Source organism: Salmo trutta, chromosome 38, assembly GCF_901001165.1.
Source record: "Salmo trutta chromosome 38, fSalTru1.1, whole genome shotgun sequence".
Lineage (NCBI taxonomy): Eukaryota > Metazoa > Chordata > Actinopteri > Salmoniformes > Salmonidae > Salmo > Salmo trutta.
Window position 1 is genome coordinate 30,446,744 of NC_042994.1, and position 24,448 is coordinate 30,471,191.

The 24,448-nt window shown below is 40.5% G+C and overlaps 1 protein-coding gene across 2 annotated transcripts; it reads left to right on the forward strand.

The window, feature by feature from the left end:
- Nucleotides 1-236: 236 nt before the first annotated feature.
- LOC115177653 (zinc finger protein 260) lies at nt 237-24,448 on the forward strand. Of its 2 annotated transcripts, none has more exons than XM_029738594.1 (4): nt 237-1,199; nt 1,772-1,869; nt 2,003-2,180; nt 23,662-24,448. In XM_029738594.1, exons 1-4 carry the CDS (start codon nt 803-805, stop codon nt 24,399-24,401), a joined length of 1,413 nt encoding a protein of 470 aa, XP_029594454.1. In that variant the 5' UTR covers nt 237-802; the 3' UTR covers nt 24,402-24,448. The 2 variants fall into 2 exon arrangements, with proteins under 2 accessions (XP_029594454.1, XP_029594453.1); XM_029738593.1 differs by lacking the exon at nt 23,662-24,448 and adding an exon at nt 6,092-7,393 and having other exon boundaries at nt 256-1,199.

A 24,448-nucleotide genomic window follows, 5' to 3' on the forward strand; every position in this document is an offset into this window, starting at 1 on the left:
AGCTTTCATCTGGATTCACCTAGTCAGTTTACGTCATGGAAGGAGCAGGTGTTCTTAATGTTTTATCTACTCAGTGTATACCACTACAGATAATCAAGTGCTATTTGCATGTGATGCATTTGCTCTATTGTTTACAGGATGGTTTGTATCTTATAGAGCGTGGCTTTAAGGGAATGGTATGGTCACATCTAGATAAAAACGAATGTGAAAAATGAACAGAGCAAATGTGTATTAACACACTACATTTTCATAGAAGTATTTATTAATCATCCACATATTCATATTAAGCTTCTACGTCTGTGTACAGGAAAGTATTATTTGTAAGACGTAAGAGAAAATATATCAGCTTATTGTTAAATTATTATGACGTTCTTTCCAATACTAAAAGTGTAGCAACTATTGTTTCCAAACTGCGTTACCCACTCCAGTCATCAGATGGCGATGTGCGTCTTTCAGGTGACGCTTCTTGCGTGACGTATAATGGACTGGACGGGACGCTTCTTCATGAACAACAACACGGCTACTCTTTCAACCACCTCGGTAGCTTGCTAGCCAACATAAAACTGAAAGATTGATGCTTTAGACCATGTTTATGTACATTAGCTAATCTCAGTGTTTAAAACACTTTTCTGTTGACGTATCAACTGGTTAACTTTAACCTAATTTGCTTGTTCATTTTGCAAACGTGTTAAATATACTGAGGTTAGCACTGGGCTAGTCACTAATGTTAACTAGCTAGCTAACATTCCTGACCATGAGCTCACTAAACTACTCGTCCCCTGGTAAAGAAGAGGTCTGATGTATGGAGAAAGAAGCTCTGGCGCTGAACGTTGTCTTGGAAGAAGAAGAGCAGGGTGTTATAGTGAAAGGAGAGAAAGAAACTTTCAGAATGAAAAATGAGGGAGAAGAGGTTGTTATAGTGAAGGAGGAAGAGGAGGCTGTTATGGTGAAAGAAGAGAACGCATCCTCTTCCTCTCTGAAAGATTCTATCTCAATAACGGCGAAGAGAGAGGAGATCTGCTGTATGGAGAAAGAAGGTCTGGGACTGAACATTTTCGTGGAAGACGAAGAGGATGCTGTTAAAGTAAAAGAAGAGAAAGCATCCTCTTCCTCTCTAAAAGATTATATCTCAGTAAAGGTGAAGGAGGAAGACGTTTTGAGAGTGAAAGAGGAGGAGACAGAAGATCCGATTACCATCCGTGAGTACTGTCTTAAAAACAGGGACACAAACTATGCAGTTGTTGAACTAATGTGTGGTTTTAAAGGGGCATTCTACTGAAGTTATACACTTTAATATGTTGTTCAGTGCTGTAGGAATTGTTTAAGGGTCAATCCGCCATTGGTACATATATTTTTGGGACCTTTAAATGAGATGTATTGAATTCTACATGTGGTCTACATTAAAGTTCCCTCATCTTTCAAGTCAGTTAAGAACAAATTCTTATTTTCAATGACGGCCGGGGAACAGGGGGTTAACTGCCTTGTTCAGGGGCAAAACTACAGATTTTTACCTTGTCAGGGGATTCGATCTTGCAACCTTTCGGTTACTAGTCCAATGCTCTAACCACTAGGCTACCTGCGTCAACAGGCTTCTAAAATTCAATATTGGTGCATCATTTCTACTTAAAATATCAAAGGGACGTAAAAGGCACCCATTTCGTGGAACGACCCTTTCACATTTTCATTTTAGAGGCATTTTTAGATATGAATGCCTATGATTGTAATAGACGGTCGTAAGTTTACCATCTGTTTGATGTTCTCATTCACACAGGAGAGAGACATGACTATTGTGGATCTTCTGGGGAGCCTCCTCAACATCCGGATGCTGACGAGGCAGAGAAGAGTCTCTCCAGATCAGAACACCAGATGGTACAGCTTGGTCTGGTCTAGCATACAGCTTGCTCTATCGGGGTCTGGGCTGGGTTTCTGTAAAGCACTTTATGACAACAGTGACATCAGCATCCATAATGATATGTGTGTGTCTCCTCTTTATGGTTACCAGGACAACGCTAGCCCTTCCACCCTCCTGGAGTCCCTGTGTCGTGCCTCTCCTGGTAGCGCCTTACTGCTGGGTATGAAGAGGTTGTCTGTGCTGCTGGTGGACTGCAGGAAAACAACGGGGCTGAGTGGAACTGTGGGAGGAGGAGAAGAGAAGAAAGGATCAGATTTGACTCATCAAAGTGAGTGCTGAATTTTAGTTTGAACAAATACAATAGATCTTGTATCTGTTACCAGGACAACCAGCAGAGTTCTGTTAGTTGACATGACGATAGACTGGTATATTTCCACCACAGTAGATTGTGATGTTAGTTGTGTTAGGTTCTAAGTAAACAGAGTAAAAAAAACTCAGGGATGATTAGTAAAGCTTAAATCAAGTTTATTCACCCATTGGGTCATACAGCTGCATGAGACAAGAAACATATTCACACCAGCACTGGTATTTAACTCTTCCTAGGCGGAGTCTCCTCCTGGTCAGACAATACCGCTCTGTTGCTAGGCAGAACTGTAATGATGACTGTTCTTTCTCACTTCATCTGACCTCAGCCCGAATTCCTTAATCCTCCCTAACTCAGAGCTGTCCTGTTGAATCGTACCAGTCTGTGACCCACCCCTCCTTTCCATAGGATCCCTGATGTCTAACAATAACATGTTCTGACAGTATTTACACGTCCTGCCTTCCTCTCTCTCCCTCCGTGACATGATTTAAGGATGTTTGAAGTTTATTGGTGTTGTGGAAAAACATTGAGTCAAATAATTGCACAGATACCGGAACTTGTAGATTCAATTAGACTTTATCACAGTCATAACAAAGCGAAGCAATTCCATGGAACAGCTAAATTCTCTAATCCCGGAGCCCTGCCTTTATAGTATTCTGTCTCTACTTAACGTATGGAATCCCCTACGAAAATAACTCCTCTTGACCTTTCTTTACCATTATCTTTCCATCTCAGTTCTTACTTGTTAACGCCCACACCTGACAGCTGTATAGGTTATAATGGTAGCGGGCCCTGATCATATATGTTCTATTCCTTATATAGCCATTCTGTCTAAGCACTTCAAAGTGGACAGTCTAAATACTGCCTGTCAACCCCCCCTATCTTCACAAGACTCTAGAACAGGCAAACTAAATTCCAGACACTTCAATGTGGTCTGTATTGCATCATTAACATCTGATCTACAAAACTTGTTAAAAATGTCAAATATATATATTTAAAACAAGATCCGTAAGCCTTTTCTAAAAGCTATGCAATATGATTGAATGAAAAGCATTTATTGTGAGACTTGGCCTCCGTCTCTGTAATGGACAAAATTCATTCAATTTCCTACTTTAACAGGTCAAATAAAGCCTGAACTCCAACATATAGACCTTACAGAACATGGTTTCATTTGGAAATTACTAACTTGATTAATTTCATGTGTAACTGATGCCAGTGTGCTGCTAACAGTTTAGCTTCCTCCACTGTCCCCATACTGGACTCAAACTAGTGATCCTCTGCTTCTCAACATGCGTGACCGCTCTCCTTTACAATGAACCGATTGAGTTATACAAAAGGTACCAGTTGGATAGCTCCATCTGTGACGTTTCAAGCTAGCTGTGGAGTGAGCTTACGGCACGTTCTTACCTCCATTACACATGTTCAGGTTGACTTTCCCACGGAATCAACCATATACAGTACCAGTCAAAAGTTAGGACACAACTACTCATTCAAGGGTTTTTCTTTATTTTACTATTTTCTATATTGTAGAATAATAGTGAAGACCTCAAAACTATGAAATTTCACATATGGAATCATATAGTAGCCAAAAAAGTGTTAAACATATTCTTCAAAGTAGCCACCCTTTGCCTTGCACACTCTTGGCATTCTCTCAACCAGCTTCATGGGGAAGTCACTTGGAATGCATTTCAATTAACGTATGTGCCCTGTTAAAAGTTAATTTGTGGAATTTATTTCCTTCTTTATGCGTTTGAGCCAATCAGTTGTGTTGTTACGAGGTAGGGGTGGTATACAGATATGTTGTAAAATACCAAGTCCATATTATGGCAAGAACAGCTCAAATAAGCAAAGAGAAACGACAGTCCATCATAACTTTAAGACATGAAGGTCAGTCAATCCGGAAAATGTCAAGAACTTTTAAAGTTTCTTCAAGTACAGTCGCAAAAACCATCAAGCGCTATGATGAAACTGGCTCTCATGAGGACCGCCACAGGAAAGGAAGACCCAGAGTTACCTCTGCTGCAGAGGATACGTTCATTAGAGTTGCCAGCCTCAGAAATTGCAGCCCAAATAAATGCTTCACAGACACACCTCAACATCAACTGTTCAGAGGAGACTGTGTGAATCAGGCCTTCATGTTGGAATTGATGCAAAGAAACCACTTCTAAAGGACACCAATAGTAATAACAAGAGACTTGCTTGGGCCAAGAAACACGAGCTATGAACATTAGACCGGTGGAAATCTGTCCTTTGGTCTGATGAATCCAAATTTGACATTTTTGGTTCCAACCGCCGTGACTTTGTGAGACGCAGAGTAGGTGAATTAGAGGATCTCCGCATGTGTGGTTCCCACGTGAAGCATGGAGGAGGAGGAGGTGCGATGGTGCTTTGCTGGTGACACTGTCAGTGATTTATTTAAAATTCAAGGCACACTTAACCAGGTTGGCTACCACAGCATTCTGCAGAGATACGCCATCCCATCTGGTTTGGGCTTAGTGGGACTATCATTTGTTTTTAAACAGGACAATGACCCAAAACACAGCTCCAGGCCTGTGTAAGGGCTATTTGACCAAGGAGAGTGATTGAATGCTGCATCAGATGACCTGGCCTCCACAATCACCCGACCTCAACCTAATTGAGATGGTTTGGGGTGAGTTGGACCACAGAGTGAAAGAAAGCAACCAATAAGTGCTCAACATATGTTGGAACTCCTTCAAGACTGTTGAAAAAAGCATTTCAGGTGAAGCTGGTTGACAGAATGCCAAGAGCGTGCAAAGCTGTCATCAAGGCAAAGGGTGGCTACTTTGAAGAATCTCAAATATAAAATGTATTTTGATTTATTTCACACTTTTTTGGTTTCTACATGATTCTATACGTGTTATTTCATGGTTTTGATGTCTTCATCTATTATTCTACAATGTGGAAAATAGCAAAAATAAAGAAAAACCCTTGAATGAGTAGGTGTTCTAAAATGTTTGACTGAACAGAAATATAAATGCAGCCTCCCGAGTGGTGCAGCGTTCTAAGCTGCGTTACTACCGATTCTGGTTCGATACCCAGCTGTGTCGCAGCCGGCCACGCCTGGGAGAGCCATGAGGCGACGCACAATTGTCCCAGCGTCATCTGAGTTGGGGGAGGTTTTGGCCGGTCGGGATGTCCTTGTCCCATCGCGCTCTAGTGACTCCTGTGGCGGGCTGGACGCATGCATGCTGACACAGTTGCCAGATGTACAGTGTTTCCTCCGACACGTTGGTGCGGCTGGCTTCTGGGTTGGCTCTTGACGTTCGCCTCTCCCGACTCCGTACGGGAATTGCAGCGATGAGACAAGACTGTAACTACCAATTGACGAAAATTGGGGAGAAAAAGGGGTTAAATCTGCCCCAAATATTTCATTATTTTTACTTTACCCAAAATATCATGACATTAGTAGTTATTCAAAAAGTTACTGAGGTGCTTTGTGTCTGCCTCCAATGTAAAAAACAAGTGTTTGACTTCAACACAAAATTACTTATTTTAGGTTTAAGGAAGTGAGTTGGTCACATTCTGTATCATACAGCTATGAAGGTTATAAATTAAGAACCACCTGCTTGATAGGAATCCAGCGATGTCTGTGGCTTGAGTGTGATAGAAATGTCTAGTGTTTTGTGTTCTGACTTCTAAAACAGAATGAATAATTAATGTTAACATATTACCAGGAAGCTCTACAACATCATTTGATTTCAAATCAAACAAAGATTGTTTTAAATTATGAAATGTTTGAAAACTGGCCTCAGGTTATTGAGGGATCTGATTTGGATTAAACCTCATAGCAAGGCGATTTTATCATGTGAAGGTTTCATTCAGGTCTCTCTTTAAATAAACACTGTCTTCGGCAGGAGAAAAACCAAACTCGGAGGAACCAGAGATGTCCAAACCAGCAAGACGACACCTCTGTTCTCAGTGTGGAAAGAGTTTTAGTAAGTTAGGAAGCCTGAAAGCTCATGAGCGAATACACACGGGGGAGAAGCCTTACCATTGCTCCCATTGTGGAAAGAGTTTTAGCCAGTTAGGAAGCCTGAAAGCTCATGGCCGAATACATACAGGGGAGAAGCCTTACCACTGCTCACATTGTGGAAAGCGTTTTAACCGGTTAGGAAGCCTAATTGCTCATGAGCGAATACACACAGGAGAGAAACCATACCATTGCGACCAGTGTGGAAAGAGTTTTAACAAGTTAGATAACATGAAATCTCATGAGCAAATACACACAGGGGATAAGCCTTACCACTGCTCCCAGTGTGGAAGTAAGTTTACCAAGTTAGGAAGCCTGAAAAGACATGAGAGGACACACACTGAAGCGAAGCCTTTCCATTGCGCCCTGTGTGGAACGAGTTTTAACCATTTAGGAAACCTGAAAAGACATGAGAGAATACACACAGGGGAGAAGCCTTTCCATTGCGCCCAGTGTGGAAAGAGTTTTAGCTTGTTAGGAAATCTACAATCTCACGAGCGAATTCACACAGGGGAGAAGCCATACCATTGCACCCATTGTGGAAAGAGTTTTAACCAGTTAGGAAACATGAAATATCATGAGCGAAATACACACAGGGGAGAAGCCATACCATCGCGCTCAGTGTGGAAAAAGTTTTATGCAGTTAGGAAAGCTGAAAGCTCATGAGCGAATACACACAGGGAGAAGCCTTACAAATGTCACTTAAAAGGCATGTGAGAATCCACATAGGAGAGAAAAATAACTTCTAGTGTGTAAACTGATATTTCACATCACATTGACTTTAAATCCATCAGAGAACATACACAGTGCTCCCGTTGTCTTATATTGTTGACTGAGAATGTGTTTACTTGTTTATACCATATGAAATTTAATTGTACAAAGTATACTCTAAAATATATTTGTATATCTTTGTTAGAAAATATGAATTGAATATGGAGTCAGTTTGAATATAGAGTAGATCAGATTCCATGTGTCCAATGGTCCTTTTTTTAAACTCTGACTATGTGTGTGTTTATCTGCTTGTGTCATTCCTCCAGCATGACAGATAATCAAGTGATATTTGGATGTAATGCATTTGCTCCATTGTTCACATTTGCATTGTTTTCCCACTGATGATTTAATGAAATGAAAATGTTCACTGACTCACCCACGGATTAAATAAAATAAATAAAAAATCTTGGTTTCACTTGGACTCAAGCAGATCCTTATATTATAATATCCACCACAACTCTCCCACGGATTGCTGTTTCATCATTGTCTCAATGAAGAGTTCCTCGTTCCACTTTCCTGGGGGCATTTACAAGCCTCCCACTGGTTGAATAAACGTTGTTTCCACATTTCAACAAAATAAATCCATGTGATCATGTTAGATCAATGTAGAAAGCTGATTGGATTTGTAATAAGCCATCAAAACCAGGTATTTTTATTTTTCACCCAACTGGCAAGCTATATCCAATGACAGGTGACATTTTGTGTTGATTTCATATTGAATTCACTTTAGTTGACAAATCAAAGAAATTTAAATAGAAACTAGATGTTGAACTGATGTCTGTGCCCAGTGGGCTGGTTTGAATAAGCAGCAGGTGTTGGATCAATATCCACCTTAGTAGCTAAGTTTCCATGCAATTTGCCACAGATTTTCATGTGAATATTTTAAAATCTGCATAAAACTATATATGCATTTTCCCACCAGAAATATTTCCATCAAATAGACTTATTGCGGATAAAAGGCTTTGCGTTATGATGTAGTGCACAAATACACTTTTACTGTTAAATTCCCATGTACCGAATGAAAAATACAAGTTAAATGGGTTTGCATTTTCAACTCTACTTATGGTTTTAAAAACTGTTGCGTTATATAGCAAATATGCTCTTGGCACGTGCACTGTAGCCAACAACTCACAGATACAGTGCTGGTAGGCTACCTACAGTTGAAGTCAGAAGTTAACATAAACTTAGGTTGGAGTCATTAACTCGTTTTTCAACCACTCCACAAATTTCTTGTAAACAAACTATAGTTTTGGCAAGTGGGTTAGGACATCTACCTTGTGCATGACACAAGTCATTTTTCCAACAATTGTTTACAGACAGATTACTTTTTAGAGAAATGTCCTCTGGTCTGATGAAACAAAAATGCAACTGTTTGGCCATAATGACCATTGTTATGTTTGGAGGAAAAAGGGGGAGGCCTTGCAAGCCTCCCCCAAAGAACACCATCCCAACCGTGAAGCACGGGGTTGGCAGCATCATAAGTTGGGTGAATTTTGGCCCATTCCTCCTGACAGAGCTGGTGTAACTGAGTTAGGTTTGTAGGCTTCCTTGCTCACACACACTTTCAGTGCTGCCCACAAATTTTCTATAGGATTGAGGTTAGGGCTTTGTGATGGCCACTCCAGTACCTTGACTTAGTTGTCCTTAAGCCATTTTGCCACAACCTTGGAAGTATCCTTGGGGTCATCTTCCATTTGGAAGACCCATTTGCGACCAAGCTTTAACTTCCTGACTGATGTCTTGAGATGTTGCTTCCATATATCCACATAATTTTACTCCCTCATGATGCCATCTATTTTGTGAAGTGCACCAGTCCCTCCCGCAGAAAAGCACCCCCACAACATGATGCTGCCACCCCTGTGCTTCACGATTGGGATGGTGTTCTTCGGCTTGCAAGCGTTCCCCTTTTTCCTCCAAACATAATGACGGCCATTATGGCCAAACAGTTCTATTTTTGTTTCATCAGACCAGAGGACATTTCTCCAAAAAGTACAATCTTTGTCCCCATGTGCAGTTGCAAACCGTAGTCTGGCTTTTTTATGGTGGTTTTGGAGCAGTGGCTTCTTCCTTGCTGAGCGGCCTTTCAGGTAATGTCAATATGGGACTCGTTTTACTGTGGATATAGATACTTTTGTACCTGTTTCCTCTAGCATCTTCACAAGGTCCTTTGCTGTTTTTCTGGGATTGATTTGCAATTTTCGCACCAAAGTATGTTCATCTCTAGGAGACAGAATGCGTCTCCTTCCTGAGCGGTATGACGGCTGTGTGGTCCCATGGTGTTTGTACTTGCGTACTATTGTTTGTACAGATGAACGTGGTACCTTCAGGCATTTGGAAATTGCTCCCAAAGATGAACCAGACTTGTGCAGGTCTACAATTTTTTTTCTGAGGTCTTGGCTGATTTCTTTTGATTTTCCCATGATGTCAAGCAAAGAGGCACTGAGTTTGAAGGTAGGCATTGAAATACATCCACAGGTAGACCTCCAATTGACTCAAATGATGTCAATTAGCCTCTCCGAAGCTTCTAAAGCCATGACATCATTTTCTGGAATTTTCCAAGCTGTTTAAAGGCACAGTCAACTCCATAGTTAAAGCTGAACAGTGACTAAAGAACATCTACACCCCCTTTAATTTTTTTTCACATTTTGCTGCCTTAAAATTAAAACTAAACAGGGATTAAATTTGATTTTATAGAACATGTTCACCAATTTTTGGGGTTTTATATCATAATTGGATAATTCCGTCCCCCATCCAAGTTAATACTTGGTGGAAGCCATTACAGTTTCATTAAGATTCTACCGACTTTGTGCAAAATAAATCCATATTTTTTGTCAAAACTGCTCATTGGTGGACAGCGATATTTAAACCAGATGGTTTTTTCAGTACATTTAAGTCAGGACTGAGATCAGACCACTTAGGAACACTCAACAAGTCTTGGAAAGCCATTCTGGTGTGTCTTTTGCAGAAAATAATTGTGTGATTGCAGAAAAAACAAACCCTATCCCAGCCCTCCAGGCCTGGTTGTGGCAGCAGTTTACCACTGTTTACCGGAGCTTCCTGAGGGGAAAATAATTTGTCTGTATAAAGATTGATTAACCACGTTTCCATCCAAAGTTTTTATTTGAGTAAAGTCATACCGTATCAAAAACTCAAAACAGATGTGATGGAAACAGGTTTTCAGAAGACTGAGGTGGGTTTTCCTCAAACTTTTTACCTGGGCTTTGCTCCTTTCATATTTATTTTGATCCTGACAAACTCCCCAATCTTTGCCAGTGACAAGCATTCCCATAACATGATGCTGCCACCACAATACTTATTGTGTGGTTAATGTGTGGTCTATCTCCAGGTCATCAGACTGTTAAATAGTCACCACTAGCCGGCCTCCGCCCAGTACCCTGCCCTGAACTTTAGTCACTGTTACTAGCCGTCTACCACCCAGTACTCCACCCTGTATTCTAGTCAAGGCTCATCCTATATAACTACTGCTGTTCACACCTTTTATATTCATAATCAGTCCATAATGTCTATACACACCACCATATACATTGTAAACAAACTGTATATCTTTATATTCCGGACTCTGACATGGCTCGTTCTACTATTTCTATATTTCTTCATCCTTGTGGGGATTTGCATGTATTGTTTTGTATTTGTAATGGTTGCGTGCTGGTGGCAGGGAAGTCAGGCACAGGAGAACGAACTTGGTATAAACGGAGTCGTTTAATCGGTGCTCACAAAACTCCGAAAACCAAAATATACAAAATAATAAAAGTGGGTACAAAACCCGTCGCGCACCAGAACATAACTTGCACATCACATCACATACAAACAAACAATCACCGACAAGGACATGAGGGGAAACAGAGGGTTAAATACACAACATGTAATTGTTGAGATTGGAACCAGGTGTGATGTAAAACAAGACAAAACCAATGGAAAATGAAAAAGGGATCAGCGATGGCTAGAAGGTCGGTGACGTCGAACACCGCCCGAACAAGGAGAGGGATCGACTTCGGCGGAAGTCGTGACAGTATTGTTGCTACAAAAATGTTGTTTAAATGATGCATATAAAATCTTTAGTACCTAGGCATTGGGTTATATATGTTAGAATGTCTAATAAACAACTATATTGTATACATTAACAATATTGTTTTGTCATAATAAACTGTTACCTGCATCTGTATACAGACGATACAGTTGTGTACTATATTGCCCGCCCTGCTGATCAGGCTCTATCTGAACTACAGTATGCTGTCATTATTTTACAGAAAACCTTTACTGACCTTAAATTATTATTGAATCTGTGTAAAACTAAGTTGTTTTCTAGAGTGAACAAAAATGATTCTAATGGTTAAAGTGAATGTACCTTGTATGGTGTATCTGACGTTGAGCTGTCTTTTAAACAACATATTGATGAGTTAGTTAATTAAGATGCTGAGTTGGGGTTTTAGGCTGGGTTTCTGTATAGACGTTAAGCTGTCTTTTAAACAACATATTGATGAGTTAGTTAATTAAGATGCTGAGTTGGGGTTTTAGGCTGGGTTTCTGTATAGACTTCAAGCTGTCTTTTAAACAACATATTGATGAGTTAGTTAATTAAGATGATGTTGGGGTTTTAGGCTGGGTTTCTGTATAGACGTTAAGCTGTCTTTAAAAACATATTGATGAGTTAGTTAATTAAGATGCTGAGTTGGGGTTTTAGGCTGGGTTTCTGTATAGACATTAAGCTGTCTTTAAAAACATATTGATGAGTTAGTTAATTAAGATGCTGAGTTGGGGTTTTAGGCTGGGTTTCTGTATAGACGTTAAGCTGTCTTTAAAAACATATTGATGAGTTAATTAATTAAGATGCTGAGTTTGGGTTTTAGGCTGGGTTTCTGTATAGACTTCAAGCTGTCTTTTAAACAACATATTGATGAGTTAGTTAATTAAGATGATGTTGGGGTTTTAGGCTGGGTTTCTGTATAGACGTTAAGCTGTCTTTAAAAACATATTGATGAGTTAGTTAATTAAGATGCTGAGTTGGGGTTTTAGGCTGGGTTTCTGTATAGACGTTAAGCTGTCTTTAAAAACATATTGATGAGTTAATTAATTAAGATGCTGAGTTGGGGTTTTAGGCTGGGTTTCTGTATAGACGTTAAGCTGTCTTTTAAACAACATGTTGATGAGTTAGTTAATTAAGATGCTGAGTTGGGGTTTTAGGCTGGGTTTCTGTATAGACTTTAAGCTGTCTTTAAAAATATATTGCTAAGTTAGTTAATTAAGATGCTGAGTTGGGGTTTTAGGCTGGGTTTCTGTATAGACTTTAAGCTGTCTTTTAAACAACATATTGATGAGTTAGTTAATTAAGATGCTGAGTTGGGTTTTAGGCTGGGTTTCTGTATAGACGTTAAGCTGTCTTTAAAAACATATTGATGAGTTAGTTAATTAAGATGCTGAGTTGGGGTTTTAGGCTGGGTTTCTGTATAGACATTAAGCTGTCTTTAAAAACATATTGATGAGTTAGTTAATTAAGATGCTGAGTTGGGGTTTTAGGCTGGGTTTCTGTATAGACTGTGGTAAACCGTGGGGTGTTGGATTGAGCGTGCAGAGATTGACACAGACACAGGGAGGCTTTAGTCCGAGAAACAACTTTACTTAAGACAGAAAATAAATATAGCAAAGAAATAACTTAGAAGAAAGACCGAGCAAAACCTCTCTCTTAACTGGTGTCCGTCTCTCTCCCTTCTCCCCCGCGGTGTGCCATCGTGCTCCTTTTATTTAGCCTCCACTGCTGTTTGGCACTTTCCTCTAACTACCTCCACTTAGCTGTCCGTGTCGGGGTTCCCAGCTCCCGTATTCACAGCAGAGGGAGCCAACGTCGCCTCACATACCTCCCCTCTATTACCATCCCCCGGGGCAGACCTCCTGGGATACCACAAGACGTTAGGCTGTCTTTTAAAAAACATATTGATGAGTTAGTTAATTATTAAGATGCTGAGTTGGGGTTTTAGGCTGGGTTTCTGTATAGACGTTAAGCTGTCTTTTAAAATATATATTGATGAGTTAGTTCATTAAGATGCTGAGTATTAAAAGGGTCTTCTTCTATAGAAATAGGTCAGGCCTTTTGCTTAATAGTACAAAGCAGATCATTCAATCGATGTTCTTACTGGTCCTAGACTATGGTGACATCATCTATATGAATGCAGCTGCCACTTCATTAAAGCCATTAGATGCATTTGACCATAATGCACTTTGTTTTATTATGGGTACAGGTTCAGTACACCTCCCTGCATTCTCCATCAGGAAGTAGGCTGACCCTCTTTGTGGTGACGTAGTTCCATTCATTGCTCTCTTTGCATTTATAAAGCTCTTTGACAGTAACTCCCTCTGTAGCTAACATCTACAATAACCATTAGAGGTAAGAGTTGGTGTTATCATACACAGTCTCAGGGGTGGCTAACTCTGGGAATTCCTTTGGTCTGTACAGAGTTAGGTAAATCAGCTCTTTGCACCTTACTTGTGGAATAATCTCCAAACGTATCTAAACATTGATGTTTTGGTGACTCTAGGTTAATTCAGACTGCTGAGTGAGGACACGTTACAACTTACTTACAAAACCTTTAAAGGCGTTCATGAAACCATTCAGTCATGGATGTATGTAAACATATTTACCAGGTATTGCTTGTTACAGAAGAGTACTGTTGTACATTGAATAGACTGTGAACACATCGTTAACATTCATGAACCTTCACTATCTTCATCGCTAAACTAGCAACAATAACTATTGTCTATTGTTATTCTCAATGACCTTCCTGGCCATATGAAATCCTAGCTAAATACAATGTTTTCATGTCTTTGATTATGCAAACATTTGTTTATTAGATTATATTTCTCATTAAGATGAATGTTGTTTTAATTCTATATGGGTCACGCATTGTTCTGGTCATGTGTTCTCTTATGGGTCAATGATTTTAATTAGAATATAGCAATGATGCTCTCTCCTCAATCACTTACAGTTTCTTTGGAAAGTATTCAGACCCCTTGACTTTTTCCACATTTTGTTACGTTACAGCCTTAATTCTAGAATGTATTAAATAAAACTATTTCCTCAGCAATCTACACATAATATTCCATAATGACAAAGCGAAAACAATCTTTTTAGAATTTTGGCAAATTTATTTTAAAAACAAAAAAAAGAAGTACCTTATTTACATAAGTATTCAGACCCTTTGCTATGAGACTCAAAATTGAGCTCAGGTGCATCCTTTTTCCATTGATCATCCTTGAGATGTTTCTACAACTAGATTGGAGTCCACCTGTGGTAAATTCAATTGATTGGACATGATTTGGAAAGGCACACACCTGTCTATATAAGGTCCCACAGTTCACAATGCATGTCAGAGCAAAAACCTAACCATGAGGTTGAAGAAATTGTCCGTAGAGCTCCGAGACAGGATTGTGTTGAGGCACAGATCTGGGGAAGGGTACCAAAACATTTCTGCAGCATTGAAGGCCCCTAATTTAGTCTCCTGCAGTAAAAGGTTATTAATGGGGTAAAATGATCTGTTTAAGTCATTAGTAAAGGGCACATCATTAAAAAATATAATATATCCTCTCAATCATTTATTCCTTCATAAACAGAAAACGTATGTGTACCTAAACACAACATGTCTGCAAGGGCCCCTCTAGGTTCCCAACCTCTTGACCATTAAATCTGGATAGCTGACAACTATTTTCTAAAGGGTAAAAGTGATCTGTTTAGGTCGTCAGTAAAAGAAGCATAGTTGAAGAGTACATTGAACCTTTAAAAGAGGATGGTGTGAGGCCTCTGGGGCTTTTTTTGGGGGGGGGTTGACTGAGACATCCCTCAGACACTCTTTTATGTAGGGTAAAATGTATCTGTTTAGGTTGTTAGTAAAGGGGACATCTTAAATATTACAATGACCCTTTCAAAGACAGACATCCCCCGGACATCTCCCATATAACTATTTTTAAAAGGGTGAAAATGATCTGTTTAGGTCGTTAGTAAAACATATGTTTTCAAAGACACCTGGGGGTCCAGGTTGTTAATTATTTTGTGGACATATAGTTCCCCAGTGTGCAGGGCCCCCCGAGATTCACAACTTCTTGATTCTTAACATTGTAGAGAGACTCTTCACCCTTAACATTCCCACCCAAGGGGAGAGACAGAGGGAGAGAGAGAGAAGGCGGGAGAGAGAGAGAGATTTATTTCATTGAAGGTAAATTACATTTTCTTTCAAACCTTTTATTTTCTTCAAAAATGTTAGTACAGACATTTAAACATACATACTACAATTATTAAAGTGTACTATGTAATATTAAATACTAAACTATGTCACTAATGTTTTATTACTAAAGACCTTTATATAGATCATACATGTTATTACTACACAATACTACACAATGCTACACATTACTACACAATATTACACAATACATGTTTGCTTTTTTTTGGAAAGTGTTTTTAATTCCTTTCTTAGAAAAAAGTAGAATGAGCATGGCCCTTGTCTGCCTGTAACCCCCACGAGTCACTACACAGCAGTTCCACAAGTTCACTACACAGCAGTTCCACAAGTTCACTACACAGCAGTTCCACAAGTTCACTACACAGCAGTTCCACAAGCTCACTACACAGCAGTTCCACAAGTTCACTACACAGCAGTTCCACAAGTTCACTACACAGCAGTTCCACAAGCTCACTACACAGCAGTTCCACAAGTTCACTACACAGCAGTTCCACAAGTTCACTACACAGCAGTTCCACAAGTTCACTACACTGCAGTTCCACAAGCTCACTACACAGCAGTTCCACAAGTTCACTACACAGCAGTTCCACAAGTTCACTACACAGCAGTTCCACAAGTTCACTACACAGCAGTTCCACAAGTTCACTACACAGCGGTTCCACAAGCTCACTACACAGCAGTTCCACAAGCTCACTACACAGCAGTTCCACAAGTTCACTACACAGCAGTTCCACAAGTTCACTACACAGCAGTTCCACAAGTTCACTACACATCAGTTCCACAAGCTCACTACACAGCAGTTCCACAAGCTCACTACACAGCAGTTCCACAAGTTCACTACACAGCAGTTCCACAAGCTCACTACACAGCAGTTCCACAAGTTCACTACACAGCAGTTCCACAAGTTCACTACACAGCAGTTCCACAAGTTCACTACACAGCAGTTCCACAAGTTCACTACACAGCAGTTCCACAAGTTCACTACACAGCAGTTCCACAAGTTCACTACACAGCAGTTCCACAAGTTCACTACACAGCAGTTCCACAAGTTCACTACACAGCAGTTCCACAAGCTCACTACACTGCAGTTCCACAAGCTCACTACACAGCAGTTCCACAAGTTCACTACACAGCAGTTCCACAAGTTCACTACACAGCGGTTCCACAAGCTCACTACACAGCAGTTCCACAAGCTCACTACACAGCAGTTCCACAAGTTCACTACACAGCAGTTCCACAAGCTCACTACACAGCAGTTCCACAAGTTCACTACACAGCAGTTCCACAAGTTCACTACACAGCAGTTCCACAAGTTCACTACACAGCAGTTCCACAAGTTCACTACACAGCGGTTCCACAAGCTCACTACACAGCAGTTCCACAAGCTCACTACACAGCAGTTCCACAAGCTCACTACACAGCAGTTCCACAAGCTCACTACACAGCAGTTCCACAAGTTCACTACAAAACGTACCAACTGTTTGAACTGTTCAAATAGTTCAAACTCAGGCCTCCCTGGAAAAAACGTTTTCCTTCAAACATATTTTACTTCAAACACATTTCTTTCAGTTCAACAAGGTTACTACACTCCACATCAATCATCAGGACATTACTATTTACTTCAAACGTGTTTTACTACAAAGAAACAGCTGCACTACGAAGTTACATAATCACACACTACATATGGTGAGAACATCCGGAGAGGATGGATGTAGATACCCTTTAATTCAAGTGGCACCAGCAAGAGCCTTGCTTGGTTAGTGGTGTCTCTGTAGCACACATGTGACTGCAGAGTTTGCTGAACAAATCACAACTGGATTGATGCAAATAATCATGATATCATTCTGTCAGGTAAACAGACTACTTTGTAGTTAACGTTTAATTGACAAGGTTTTTGGGAAAGCTTTTCTATCAACCAGAAGATGGTTGTCATTAGCATCATCGCTAACAGCTACACATAGTGGTAGACAAATGCACTCAGACAGGGGCATTTCCTGGCTGTTTCCTCTTCAGAAAGTTGAAGGAAAATACAAATCACTGATGCTAATTTAACGACGACTTGCAGGCAGTGGGTTCAGAATAACGATGACAAAAAATGAATACAAATTATACCACCACCAAAAGGCCACTTTAGAGACTGGAAGGGTAAAGGGTCATGTGTTCTACACAGGTAGAGCCGTATCTGTCCATGTAGCCTTTTACAAAGTGGGCGCTGCTTCATGTGGCAACAACAACACTCACCTAAATAGCCCATATGCCACTGGGTGAGAGAAGTTTTCATTGTTTTTGGGCAGCATTATGTGAGGTGTTATTATGTGTTGTTACCGATGAGCCTTGGTCAATTTATCTCTGAATATGCCACCCTCTTTAATCTGTCACCTAATCCTGCCTAATGGGCAGGTCAGCCCTGGAGGAAAGTATTGGCTGTAAGAAGTAAGAGAAAACATAACATCTGGTTGTTTTTAAATGACTTCTTATGACATTGTTTGCCAGATTAAACAATGTAATAAATACTTTCCCATTCTACGTTACCCACTCCAGTCAGCAGATGGCGATGTGAGTATTACAGGTGATGCTTCTTGCGAGACGTATAATCTAGTGGACAGAACGGGAGGTTTCTTCAACAGCGACAATAGACTACTGATTCAACCACGCAGAAGCTTGCAAGTGAATTTAAACCCAAAATATTTAAGGGCTTTAGACCAATGTTGTGTATATTAATCTTAGTGTTTTGAACATAATTATGTTTACCTATCTACTAGTTCATTTAAACGTAATTTGCTTGTTAAATTAGCAAATGTGTTAAATTGATACTGCGCTAGGCTAATCTCCCGGACCTTGAGGCCATTAAGCTAGACAGACAGAAGCTCTGGTGAAAGGAGAGGTAGAAGCTTTCAGAATGGAAAAGGAGGAAGAGGAGGCTATCACATTGAAAGAAGAAGAAGAGGCTGATAGTACAGTGAAAGAGGAAGATGGGAAAGAAGTTGTCAGAGTGGAAGAGGAGGAGGTAGAAGCTTTCAGAATCAAAAAGGAGGAAGATTCCGTAACATTGAAAGAAGAGAATGTAGTGAAAGAAGAGGAAGAACCTTTTGGAGTAAAAGAGGAAGAGGAGGCTATCTCAATAAAAGAGGAGGAGGAGGAAGACGTTTTGGGAGTGAAAAAGGAGGAGGAGACTGAAGATCCGATTAAGACCAGTGAGTACTGTCTTAAAAACGGGCACAAACTATGCATTTCTTTAACTAAACGTTTTAAAGGGGAATTCTACTGAAGTTCTTCACTTTAATATGTTGTAAAGTACTGTATAAATTGTTAAAGGTGCAATCCGTCATTGGTACATATATTTTTGGGACTTTTAAATTATATTTATTGAATTATCCATGTGGTCTACGTTAAAGTGCACCTCATCTAATATAACAGGCTTTTAAAAGTCAATATAGGTGCATAATTTCTACTTAAAATATCAAATGGACGCAAAAGGCACCCGTTTCGTTGATTGCAATATAATTTTACATCACAAACAATATTTTACAAAATCATGATGAAAGTGGCCATTTTAGACATATTCAAGCCTCTTGTAAGACTCTGTGATTGCAATAGAAGATCATAAGTTTACCATCTGTTTGATGTTCTCATTCACACAGGAGAGAGACATGACTATTGTGGATCCTCTGGGGAGCCTCAACAACATCCTGATGCTGACGAGGCAGAGAAGAGTCTCTCCAGATCAGAACACCAGATGGTACAGCTTGGTCAAATCAAATGTATTTGTCACATACACATGGTTAGCAGGTGTTAATGCAAGTGTAGCGAAATGCTTGTGCTTCTAGTTCCGACCATGCAGTAATATCTAACAAGTAATATAACCTAACAATTTCGCAACAACTACCTTATACACACAAGTGTAAAGGAATGAATACTAATATGTACATAAGAATATATACATGAGTGATGGCTGAACGGCAGGCAAGATGCAGTAGATGGTATAGAGTACAGTATATACATATGAGATGAGTAATGTAGGGTATGTAAACATTATATAAAGTGGCATTGTTTAAAGTGACTCCTGATATATTTATTACATCCTATTTGTAATTATTAAAGTGGCTAGAGATTTGAGTCAGTATGTTGGCAGCAGCCTCTCTGTGCTAGTGATGGCTGTTTAACAGTCTGATGGCCTTGAGATAGCTGTTTTTCAGTCTCTCGGTCCCCGCTTTGATGCACCTGTACTGACCTCGCCTTCTGGATGAGAGCGGGGTGAACAGGCAGTGGCTCGGGTGGTTGTTGTCCTCGATGATCTTTTTGGCCTTCCTGTGACATCGGGTGGTGTAGGTGTCCTGGAGGGCAGGTAGTTTGCACCCGGTGATGCGTTGTGCAGACCTCACTACCCTCTGGAGAGCCTTCCGGTTATGGGCGGAGCAGTTGCCGTACCAGGCGGTGATACAGCCCGACAGGATGCTCTCGATTGTGCATCTGTAAAAGTTTGCGTTTTTTTGGTGACAAGCCGAATTTCTTCAGCCTCCTGAGGTTGAAGAGGCGCTGTTGCGCCTTCTTCACCATACTGTCTGTGTGGGTGGACCATTTCAGTTTGTCCATGATGTGTACGCTGAGGAACTTAAAACTCTCCACCCTCTCCACTACTGTCCCGTCAATGTAGATAGGGGGCTGCTCCCTCTGCTGTTTCCTGAAGTCCACGATCATCTCCTTTGTTTTGTTGACATTGAGTGTGAGGTTATTTTCCTGACTCCACACTCTGAGGGCCCTCACCTCCTCCCTGTAGGCCGTCTCGTCATTGTTGGTAATCAAGCCTACCACTGGTCTGGTCTAGCATACAGCTTGCTCTATCAGGGTCTGGGCTGGGTTTCTGTAAAGCAGTTCATGTCAACAGTGACATCAGCATCCATAATGATATGTGTCTGTGTCCCCTCTTTATGGTTACCAGGACAACGCTAGCCCTTCCTCCCTCCTGGAGTCCCCATGTCGTGCCTCTCCCATTAGCACCTTACTGCTGGGTATGAAGAGGTTGTCTGTGCTGCTGGTGGACTGCAGGAAAACAACGGGGCTGAGTGGAACTGTGAGAAGAGAAGAAAGGATCAGATTTGACTCATCAAAGTAAGTGCTGTAGTTTAGTTTGAACAAATACAACAGATCTGCCCACTGGTATCTGTTACCAGGACAACCAGCAGAGTCCTGTTAGTTGACATGAAGATAGACTGGTGGATATGGATGTTATGAATATCATAACACTGAAAAAGGATTCTGTCAATGAAAAGAGAGAAAGCAATAGACCATATAAAACCTTAATGAACGTTAGCTTTGGAGAGAAAGTTTCAAGATGATCTGATGTAAGGTGCATGTTTAACAAAAACTGCTCTTAAAAACATTATGGATGTTACATTGCCTGTCCCAGTCAACACCCCTATCTTTACAAGACTCTAGAACTAAACTCCAGACACTTCAATGTGGTCTGTATTGCTTCATTAACATCTGATCTACACAACTTAAAAAAGGAAATGCCTAGATTCTTCAAATATTATAGTCAACCCATAGTCAACCCATAAATCATATCCAAATATGATGTCATAGTGAATTCATGACATCTGAATAAATAAGTATTTTCATGTTTTATAATATACAGTTTATATATATATACTTCACAAAAATATTAATGCAACAATTTCAACGATTTACAGTTCATATAAGGAAATCGGTCAATGTAAATAAATTCACTAGGCCGTAATCTATGGACTTCATATGACTGGGCAGGGGCGCAGTCATTGGTGGGCCAGGGAGGGCATAGACCCACCCACTGGGGATCCTGGCCACAAAAGGGCTTTATTACAGAGCGACATACTCAGTTTCATCAGCTGTCCAGTTGGCTGGTCTCAGTTTCTCATAGGTGAAGAAGCCGGATGTACTGGGCTGGCGTGGTTACATGTGGTCTGCAGTTGTGAGGCCGATTGGACGTACTGCCAAATTATCTAAAACAATGTTGGAGGTGGCTTATGGTAGAGGAATTTACAGTACCAGTCAGGAATTGACATTCCAGGGTCTCTTTTTCTTTCTTTTTTTACTATTTTCTACATTGTAGAATAATAATGAAGACATCAACTATGAAATAACACATATGGAATCATGTGGTAACCAAAAAAGTGTTCAACAAATCAAAATATATTTTAAAAATCTTAAGGTAGCCACCCTTTGCCTTGATGACAGCTTTGCACACTCTTTGCATTCTCTCAACCAGCTTCATGAGGCAGTCACCTGGAATGCATTTCAATTAACATGTGTGCCTTGTTAGAAGTTAAGTTGCGGAATTTCTTTCCTTAATGCGTTTGAGCCAATCAGTTGTGTTGTGACAAGGTAGGGGTGGTATACAGAAGATAGCCCTATTTGGTAAAAGACCAAGTCCATATTATGTCAAGAACAGCTCAAATAAGCAAAGAGAAACAACAGTCCATCATTACTTTAAGGACCACCACAGGAATGGAAGGCCCAGAGTTACTTCTGCTGCAGAGTTCATTAGAGTTACCAGCCCAAATAAATGCTTCACAGAGTTCAAGTAACAGACACATCTCAACATCAACTGTTCAGAGGAGACTGCGTGAATCAGGCCTTCGTGGTTTACTTTCTGCAAAGAAATCACTACTAAAGGACACCAATAATAAGAAGAGACTTGCTTGGGCCAAGAAACACGATCAAGGTACATTAGACTGGTGGACATCTGTCCTTTGGTCTGATGAGTTCAAATCTGCGGTCTTTGGTTTCAAACACAAAGTAGGTGAACGGATGATATCCGCATGTGTGGTTCCCACCATGAAGCATGGAGGAGGAGGTGTGATGGTGTGTGGGTGCTTTGCTGTTAACACTGTCAGTGATTTATTTAGAATTCAAGGCACACTTAACCAGCATGTCTACCACAGCATTCTGCAGCGATATGCCATCCCATCTGGTTTGTGCTTGGTGGGACTATCATTTGTTTTTCGACAGGACAATGACCCAACACACCTCCAGGTGGTGTAAGGGCTAATTGACCAAAAAGGAGGGTGATGGGGTGCTGCGTCAGATGACCTGGCCTTCACAATCCCCCGACCTCAACCCAATTGAGATGGTTTGGGATGAGTTAGACCATAGAGTGAAGGAAAAGCAGCCAACAAGTTCTCAGCATATGTGGGATCTCCTTCAAGACTGCTGATTGAGAGAATGCCAAGAGTGTGCAAAGCTGTCAAGGCAAAGGGTGGCTACTTTGAAGAATCTAATATATATTTTGATGTAACCCTTTTTTGGTTACTACATGATTCCATGTGTTTTTTCATAGTTTTGATGTCTTCACTATTATTCTACAATGTAGAAAATAGTAAAAATAAAGAAAAACCCTTAAATGAGTAGGTGAGTCCGAACTTTTGACTGGTACTGTACATTAAATTCCCTGGCAACAGCTCCAGTGGACATTCCTGCAGTCAGCATACCAGTTGCACGCTCCCTCTGAGACATCTGTGGCATTGTTGTGTGACAAAACTGCACATTTTAGCGGCCTTTTATTGTCCCCAGCACAAGGTGCATCTGTGTAATGACAATGCTGTTTAATCAGCTTCTTGATATACCACACCTGTCAGATGGATGGATTATCTTGGCAAAGGATAAATGTTCACGAACAGGGATGTGAAGAATTGTGCACAATTTGAGAGAAATAAGCTTTTTGTTCATATGGAAAAATTCTGCATTCTTTTATTTCAACTAATGAAACATGGAACCAACACTTTACATGTTGCGTTTATATTTTTGTTCAGTGTAGTTACTATCAGTTTTAGGAACATATGATGTCATATGGAATTCATCACATGCGAATGAACAAGCCTTTTCAGACTTTACAATATGGCTGTATATAAACTTACTATATATAGTTACTATCAGTTTTAGGAACGTCTACCCAAAATATCTCACTGTATTTTTTACTTTACCCAAACTGCCATGACATCAGTGTTGGTCAAAATGTTGAAAATTTGTCAACGTCTAAATAACAAACTGGGCCATTTTTAAATAGCGTGTCGAACCCTTTCAACAACGGGGAGATGTTATGTTCTTTACTTATTTTAGGTCACATTCTGTATCATACAGCTATGATATACATTCTATATTTAGAACCACCTGCTCGATTGGAATCCAGTGACGTCTGTGTCTTGATTGTCCTAGAACTGTTTAGTTTTTTGTGTATTTTATTCATTCTGTGTAAACAGAATGAATAAAATAAGTAATGTAAACATATCAGTAATTACCAGGAAGCTCTACAACATTTGTTTTAAAATCACACCAAGATTGTTAAAACTGGCCTCAGGTTATTGAGGGATCTGATTAGGATTTACCCTCGAAGCAAGGCCGTTTTATCATGTGGAGGTTTCGTTCAGGTCTCTATTTAAATCAACACTGTCTTTGGCAGGAGAAAAACCAGACTCCGAGGAACCAGAGCCAGAGACGTCCAAACCAGCAAGACGACACCAGTGCTCCCACTGTGGAAAGGGTTGTAACCAGTTATGGGACCTGAAACAACATGAGAGAATCCACACAGGGGAGAAGCCTTACCACTGCTCCCAGTGTGGAAAGAGTTTTAACCAGAAAGGCCACCTGAACCAACATGAGAGAATACACACAGGGAAGAAGCCTTACCACTGCTCCCAGTGTGGAAAGAGTTTTAACCAAAAAAGCTACCTGAAAAAACATGAGAGAATACACACAGGGGAGAAGCCTTACCACTGCTCCCAGTGCGGAAAGAATTTTGCCCATTTATGTAATCTCAAAACGCATGCGAGATTACACACAGGGGAGAAGCCTTACCACTGTTCCCAGTGTGGAAAGGGTTGTAACCAGTTAGGGGACCTGAAACGACATCAGAGAACACACACAGGAGAAAAGCTGTACCACTGCTCCCAGTGTGGAAAGATTTCTACCCATTTATGTAACCCGAAAACACAGGAGAGAATACACACAGGGGAGAAGTGTTACCATTGCTCCCAGTGCGGAAAGAGTTTTACCCACTTATGTAACCTGAAAACACACAAGAGATTACACACAGGGGAGAAGCCTTACCACTGCTCTCAATGTGGAAAGAGTTTTACCCAGTTAGGGCACCTGAAAAGCCACAGGAGAGTGCACACATATAGGCTGAATGGTAAGACATAGGACAGATGTAGGCTGAACAATGGGACATAGGACAGATATAGGCTGAA

Excerpts from the sequence above, each read along its gene's own strand:
- LOC115177653 (XM_029738593.1), top strand. The coding sequence starts at position 803 with ATGGAGAAAGAAGCTCTGGCGCTGAACGTTGTCTTGGAAGAAGAAGAG. Across the intron at positions 1,200-1,771 it reads AGAAGATCCGATTACCATCC|GAGAGAGACATGACTATTGT; the intron begins GTGAGTACTGTC and ends TCATTCACACAG. Across the intron at positions 2,181-6,091 it reads ATCAGATTTGACTCATCAAA|GAGAAAAACCAAACTCGGAG; the intron begins GTGAGTGCTGAA and ends TGTCTTCGGCAG.